This window comes from Apaloderma vittatum, unplaced genomic scaffold (genome assembly GCF_000703405.1).
Source record: "Apaloderma vittatum isolate BGI_N311 unplaced genomic scaffold, ASM70340v1 scaffold859, whole genome shotgun sequence".
NCBI classification, from domain to species: domain Eukaryota; kingdom Metazoa; phylum Chordata; class Aves; order Trogoniformes; family Trogonidae; genus Apaloderma; species Apaloderma vittatum.
In genome coordinates this window covers 6974-14648 of record NW_009733371.1, presented here as the reverse complement: position 1 = coordinate 14648, position 7675 = coordinate 6974, and the positions used below count along the sequence as shown (strand labels likewise).

Sequence of the window (7675 nt, the reverse complement as noted above, 5' to 3'; positions counted from 1 at the left end):
GCAGGGGTTGGCACAGAGTGACCTCTAGGGGTCCCTTCCAACTCCAACAACTCTGATGTGGTTTTTAGTGGAGCCAGTACTGATTTACGGTCTTACAAGCTTGGCGACTCGTTGGTTCATCTTGGGTATCAGCACGCTTCACTACCTTGATTTATTGTTTTGCCTCCCCACCCTATGTTTCTGCCCCACGGTTTGCTTGAGAATTGGCTGTATCCTGAAACAGACTTTTCTTGATCAATAACTCAAACAATTGAACATAGTGTTGTTAGCTGAAAAAAACGGGAGCCTGAGTAGAATTTGTTGCGCTGACCTTGGGTCGTTGATATGAGGTTGCAGACTCGTCCGCAAATACCCGCTCGTGGTTTATTTGACAGATTCTAGCCTACAAAAAATGAATAAGGCTGCTGATTTCTCTTCTTTTTCCTGTCCCTAGTGACGGCCTCCCCAGCTGAAGATGTCTAACAATGGAGTTGAAACCGAAGACAAACCGCCGGCTCCTCCGATGAGAAATACCAGCACAATGCTTGGAACGGGAAGCAAAGATGCTGGGACTTTAAACCACGGCTCAAAACCTTTGCCTCCCAACCCGGAAGAAAAGAAAAGGAAGGACCGATTTTACCGATCTATTTTACCGGGAGATAAAAGTACAGTGTTTTTGTCTTTTCTTATAACCCTCCTGTGTGAATGGAGCTCTGAACGCCTGCAGTTGAGCACCCGATGCTTAGTGATGGGTTGGGTGTCAGAAAACGTCGTGTGCTCATTTCCTGCATGACCGGCTTTGGTCATTTTGGGGTATATAAGGTGCTGGCTGTCAATCTGTTTTTTCTAGTAATTAATCATGCTGTATTTCATTAATCTCACTCTTTTTTTTTTTTCTTTTTTTACTTTTTTTTCTCTTTCCTCTTAAATGATACGTCCCCGAAAACTGGGGATAGCTCTGCCGCTTCCCAGCCTGACTTGGGCTTAACGCTCTTGAAAATCGTAATTTTTTTGTACTGATTGCAAGCTGGGAGGTTAAAGTTAGTTCCTTTGGTGGGGTTTCTTTTGCTTGTTTGTTGTTTTAAGCAGCGAATAATTTGAGTTAAGCAGGACTAACAGGCCGTCTCCTGCTAGGCTTGTCTTCTGCTGCTGCCTGGTCATTTATTCTGGTCTGGTGTCTGGGTCAGGCGTTGTCTGCTTGCTGCTAAGAACAATCTGTTACTGCAAATTCTTGCGTGTTTCTGTGAACTGTACACGAAATTCTAATTTTTAAGATCAGGACATTTAAAGAAAAAAGACCCTTTTTCTGGTAAATCTTTTGAAGTGATGTAAGGGGAAAAAAAAATCTCAATCCCCTAATATGTGCTTGTTTCTTTTTATATATGACCTATTTCTTGGAGTTCCTCTTTCCAATACATCATTTTTTTGTAGAGTCTGCGTTGCAATGGTACCAGGACACCGGGTAACTGAAGTCAGACCTTGGTATCTTCAGCTTCTTGGCCTTCAGTGGAGAGGCTGTCTCTTAATTTTTGCTGGCAAAAAAACCAGATGGAGTTATAGTTAGTAATTTAAATAAGCAAGATGTAGGTGCATTTTCTACAAAACCTTGCAGCATTCATTGTCATTATTACCTGGTACCTTTGGACTGTTTTGCAAATGTGGATTTTTGATTGCGCAACGCAGAAACCCGTGAACTCCATGTTAAAAGTTTGCTGGGTCTCAGCTAGAACTTGCCGTTATGAACATTCATCCCCAAAAGCTGCAGGATTTTTGTGTTGGCTTACTTAGGGAAGTGGGTTTTTTTGAAAACCTCTAGGCTCAGCCGTTGCAAAGAACAAAGAAATCACCTGAAATCTGTAAGAGAGTAAAAAAAAAAAAAAAAATCCCAACCCGAAATGCTGGTTTGGGCTGGGTTTTAAAGGAGAGCCGCACAAGCGGATGGTCTGGGGGAGGTGAGCAGGCACCCGGCCCCTGGTTTGAAGATTGGCCAACGTGGCAGCTGCTTTGAGACGTGAGAGATTTTGGTTTAGCCAAGCCCAGCAGAGCCTTCTGTCGCAATACACCTGCCCGAAGGAGCATCGTTTCTTCTGTCCTCTAATAATTCCTGTTGGGCATAAAAATACCTTTAACGCTGTCACCATCACTTTAGATTGGTTTATTTTTTTCTTTTTTTTTAATTCTTGTGATGACAATTAAATTCCCAGTGCCTCTTGTGCTTCAACATTCATTAAATTCCCAGGTGTTCAGACATCTCTTTTTGGTTTGCGCCTGAAATAGTTGTGGTGTTATTTGTTAGTTTGGCTGGATGAAAAAGGGAGAGGGTTTCCCTTCACCTAGAGGAATGCAATTTGGGGCAAATCCACAACCTTCAGATCTTTTTTTCCAGAGAAGCCGGTGATTTGTGTTGAACCTCATGGTTCCAAAGAGCCTGCGAAGACCTGAAATGCTCAGCGGTTAATTTTGTTAGCAAATACGGATTGTGGGCTTTTATGATGTAGCTCGAGAGCTGCTGGAGTCGATGCGCTCAATCCCTTTGGCAAAGTGGTAGCTCCTTGGGTGGGAACCGTGCTGGAGCGGGCGCTTCACGAAGGATGGGTGGGAAAGGTGCTGAAGGGGTTGTGCTCGATGCGAAGGCGCGACGTGTACACGCGGAGCGGGTGACAGACTGGGGTCCAGATCAAAGAGGAGGCCAGCAAGGGGGAGACATCTTGACGGCATCTTTTGCAGGTCGTTGAGTTAAGAAGGGCAGTTCCAGCAGAGGATGCTTTGAAAAGTGACTTTGCTGTTGCACTACGCCTGTGGTGTGAGGGACACATGGGAATTAAATCCTGGGCCCTTGTACGTGTTTGCATGTTTCCATTGAGCCACGTTCCCTTGCCAGGCTGCTCTGGAGGCGTCGTGCTCTGCTTGCAAAATTCAGGATGTAATTTGTAGTCCTGATTTCCTCTGTCGCAGCCTGAACCCCAGAACTGGTATTTAAAAAGCCAAAACTGGTATTTAAAACCCCCAAACTGGTATTTAAAACACCAAAACTGGTATTTAAAAACTTCTTAGCTTAACACTGGGTGTCTCTTCTGGATGCAGAGCTCTTGTGACTTGTTGCTTTCGATGAAGTTGGGAAAATCTGAAGTTTCTTGGGCTCAGAGCTCATCAGTGTCATAGCTGAGGGAATGCATTTGACTTGAACGTGGCACATGTAGCTCCTCAGAGCTTTGCTGAGCTTAGCTGAGGCTTCACACAGAGGCAGGGTTTTACCCCCAGGGTAGCGCCCCGGAGCCCTTTCTGTGGTGTTACGGGTGGTGAAGACCTTTTTCATCATGAGATGCTTCAGGATGAGCTCAGGGTTTACTTCACGGTGGGATGTGGCACTTCCTCGTTGCAGCCCAAGTTGCTGGAGCATCATAAGGGAACTGGATGGATGGATGGATGGCTCTTGTAACAGCATCAGCCGTGTGAGGTTCTGAACGAGAAGGTGGTAAGGTGTTGGTGTTGGGTGTAGCTAGGCCTTCTTAAACAGATAGATGATTTCCCTTTTTGTTTTTGTTTTGTTTAAGATTCTTCAAGGCTTTAGACTCATTGCAAGAAGAGCATAATCTCTGTAGAGGAGGATGAAGTGTTCAGCAAGATGGGGAGCGCCCCTCTCTAATTCTTTTTATCTTATACCTCCTGCTACGACATAAATGAGCAGCTGTGTAATTAGTGGTTTAATGTGTGTAGGCTTTTAGATCTGTCAGATTTTGGATCAAAAGCTTCTGAAGTTCATTATCCTTTGAGACCACTGGAGGAAAATCTGTGAGTTCACGTGCCAGCTTCATGGGCGTTCCCACGATGGTGAATTCAGTCTGGGTGCATAAAAGCCTGAGTGTGGCAGCAGGCAGATTTAAACAAAAGTGTGCAGAGCAGGTATGGTTTTGCCTGCTGTGACATACAGCTCAGTGGTTTGAGCATGGTGCTGACAACAATGACAACAACGAGATCGCGGGTTCGATTCCCGCTCGGTCCCCATATGTTGCCTGGTCTATTCGAGAGGTGGCGTCCCTGCCCATGATAGGGAGGTTGGACTAGATGATCTCTAAGGTCCCTTCCAGCCTAGGCCATTCTATAATTCTATGATTTTTCACTAATGCAAAGTGATTTTAACAGGAGTTTGTGGTAGCTGTCCCAAAGAGTTATTAAGAGTCAGGGAAAATGCGAAATCTTGAGACACCGTAGGAAACGGCTGCAGGAAACAAAAATGTTTGGTGGAACATTGACTGCTTCAGGGGTGTGAAAACTAGAGCCATAAATGCAGAAAAATCTCTTTCCATTTCTATGTCGTGGTGTGGGAGGGGATTGTCCCCCTGTGCTTGGCCCTGGGGAGGCCACCCCTGGAGTGTTGTGTCCAGTTCTGGGCACCTCAACCCAAGAGAGATCTCGAGGGGCTGCAGCAAGGGCAGAGGAGGGCGATGGAGCTGGGGAATAAATGTGATGAAGGAGCTGGGGCTGTTGAGTTTGAGGAAGAGGAGGCTGAGGGGAGCCCTCATCCCTCTCTGCAACTGCCTGACAGGACGTTGTGGAGAGGTTGGGGCTGGTTCTCACTGGGAAGGAGCGACAGAACCAGAGGGAACGGCTGCAAACTGCACCAGGGCAGGGTCACACTGGGCAGCAGGAAAATGTTTTCCCAGCAAGAGCCGTCAGAGCTTGGCACAGGCTGCCCAGGGAGGGGGTTGAGTCCCCACCCCTGGAGGGGTTTCAAGGTCGCTGAGATGTGGGGTTGGGGGAGATGGTTTAGGGGTGAACTCTGTAGAGCAGGGTCAGTGGTTGGACTCGATGATTTTCCAACCTGAAGGATTCTATGAAACTCCCCTATGTTGAACCTGAACAGAGAACTGAAGCGCTGTTGAGACAAGAGGCCATCATGGTACTTCCCCAGTCCCTCCAGAAGTGTTTTTATTGCTCTGTGTGGCAGAGGCTCATTCGGGCCATCGTCTCCTGCTTTGGATAAGTTTAGGAGTCAGCAGTCGTCTCTGTTTACTGGTTCAGCGGACACCGGAACCGTTGGTTGGAGAGATGTTTGTTGGGGTTTGGGTATGCAGCAGAGAGCTTGGGTAATAAAATAACCACCAGAGAGTGTTGACTTCTGGAGAGCAACTTCAAGCCTTTAAGTTTTTGTTAGGATTGCATTCAGATCCACTGCAGCAGATGTCCTGGCTCGTGTGTGGGTGTGCATCACCCGTGCGGCACGCCTGCATAGCAGTGCTGGTACAGGTGCCCTCTTCTTCTTCCCCTGGTCACAAACTGGAAAACAGGAGGTTCAAGCTCACCCTAAGGAAATGCTTCTTTACTGGGAGGGTGCCGGAGCCCTGGCCCAGGCTGCCCAGAGAGGTGGTGGAGCCTCCATCTCTGGAGACTTTCCAAACCCACCTGGACGTGTTCCTGTGGGATCTACTCGAGGTGATCCTGCTCTGGCTCAACTGACTGTCTAGTTGGACTGGATGATCTTCAGAACTCCCTTCCAACCTCTAACATTCTGTGATTCTTGGAGTGATGGCCTGAGCTGACACCTTGTGCTTTGGCGTGAAGGAATGAGAAGCCTGTAGGATATGGTGCTTCTGGCTCTCTCTGTATCTCTTTTCCTCTTGCTTCCCACTCAGCTTTTTCTACACACCTGGATGCTTTTTCCTTCTTTGTCTGGCCCCGGTCCTGCAGATGGTCACCATCTGCTCCCCAGCCGCTGCTTCTGTCTCCTGCTTAGCTCCCCGCTCCATGACGGCTCCTCCACCTTTCTCTCCTCCTTCTTCTTGGTCACTCTCCCGTGATGGAGCTTCCCCCATCTCCTTCCTTCGAAAGAGAGATAGAAAACAATCTGTTTGTCTTTGTGCCCCAAATGGAGCACCCAATCCTTTTCTTTCTCTGAAATGACTTTGTGGGGTGGAACAGCACCAGAGCTGGCTCGGAAGGCACCAGGATTCGGTCCTTCAGGGCAAGCCCTGACCATCTCTACACAGCTAACCAGCAGCGGTGGCTGAATTGCATAAATATTGAGCATTCGCCTCACAGGTGTCTGAATACCTTGGGTTTGGCACTCGTGTTGCCAAAAACGCACCGATGAAGCAAATTCTGTTTGGCTTTAGGTGCAGAGTGGTTTTTTAGTCACCTTCTCCCGGCTCTGCATGTTTTATAGAATTGTAGAATCACAAAGCTGCAAGTAGCAGCAAATCCGAGCAGAACGTGGTTCTTCCTTAAACTGATCTCCATTTCTTGAATGCAGCAAATATTAATGGGGAGGTGGAGCCCTTAATACGTCATGAATATGGATGAACTTAATCCCAGGCATAACGATGATCTTGTTTGAAGATCCAACTTTAAAATCTGCGAGGTGCATCTGCTTTGATTTACTTCCTTCCCCGTTTCTTCACGACTCCTGCTCTAAAACTAAAACCGCATTTAGTCCATTTTGTGAGCAGAAGAGTATAAATGGTTTTGCTCGTGCCACGTTTGCAGTGGAGACATACACGTGGCCTTGGTTTTTCTCCATAAACTCTGTGCTGAGGAAGTAGGATGAGGGAAGCAATTTATAAGCAGTAGCTGTTGCTAATTTTGTCTTAACACCAGAGGGGAGTGTGTATTTAACAGCACATAATAATGTTTTAAATCAATGAATAAATAAACGTGTTCAAAGCTTCCTGGCTTCCACTTACCCCTGCTGTGCTTTTGACTCTGACCTCTATAACTTTGAGTGAATATTTTAGGTAAAGAGATCTTGTGCTCTTGAGGCTAGACCTACCTGCCGATACTTGACATACCCAAAATACCAGTTTCCTTGTCTTAAAGCTTCTCCTGTCGCAGGACTTGGATTTTTGTTGTCTGCTCGCTGTGGCTGAGGTCACGCAGCTTTTAAACTCGCCATTTCCTGCCCCACATCGAAACCCTACGAGTAGCTGAAGGGGGTTGTGGTTGAGTAGGTAGGTTTGAAGCACTCAGGCACATTTTAATTCTTGATGGATTTATGGATTTTTGTTGTCGTTGTCTCTCGCAGCCAATAAAAAGAAAGAGAAAGAGCGGCCGGAGATCTCCCTCCCTTCAGACTTCGAACACACGATTCATGTAGGGTTCGACGCTGTCACGGGGGAGTTCACGGTGAGTGAATGCGGAAGAAAGGAGAACTGTGTGGTTTGACTGATTGCTGGGAGGAGGCAGGACCCATTAATCTTTTTTACAGTCATGCTGGAAAGGCTGTTACCATCCTCTAGTTTGATCTCCTTCTAGTTTGATCTACTTCTCCTTCCTGGAGAACAGACCTTATGAGGAGCAATTGAGGGAGCTGGGGCTGTTCAGTTTGACCAAGAGGAGGCTGAGGGGGGATCTCCTCATGCTCTACAGTTACTTGAAAGGACATTGTGGAGAGGTTGGTGCTGGTCTCTTCTCACAGGGAATTAGGGACAGAACCAGGGGGAATGGTTGCAAGTTGCAACAGGGCAAGTTTAGGCTGGACATGAGGAAGAAATTCTTCACGGAAAGAGAGGTCAGACCCTGGCACAGACTGCCTGGGGAGGGGGTTGAGTCGCCATCCCTGGATGTGTTCAAGTGTCGCTTAGATGTGGTGTTGGGTGGTGTGGTTTAGGGGTGAACTTGTAGTGTAGGGTCAATGGTTGGACTCGATGATCCCAAGGGTCTTTTCCAACCTGAATTGTTCTAGGATTCTATATGATTCTAT

The 7675-nt window shown here is 47.1% G+C and overlaps 1 protein-coding gene across 1 annotated transcript in view; it reads left to right on the top strand.

Annotated features, from left to right (window-relative positions):
* Positions 1-439: 439 nt before the first annotated feature.
* Positions 440-7675, top strand: part of LOC104278765 (serine/threonine-protein kinase PAK 1-like) — a gene marked incomplete at its 3' end in the record, with an annotated part of 13050 nt that continues 5814 nt past the window's right edge. Inside the window, exons 1-2 of the mRNA XM_009875848.1 lie at positions 440-644; positions 6998-7098. Of these exons, the coding sequence (XP_009874150.1) occupies positions 455-644; positions 6998-7098 (291 nt within the window). The remainder of the gene's footprint in view (positions 645-6997; positions 7099-7675) is intronic.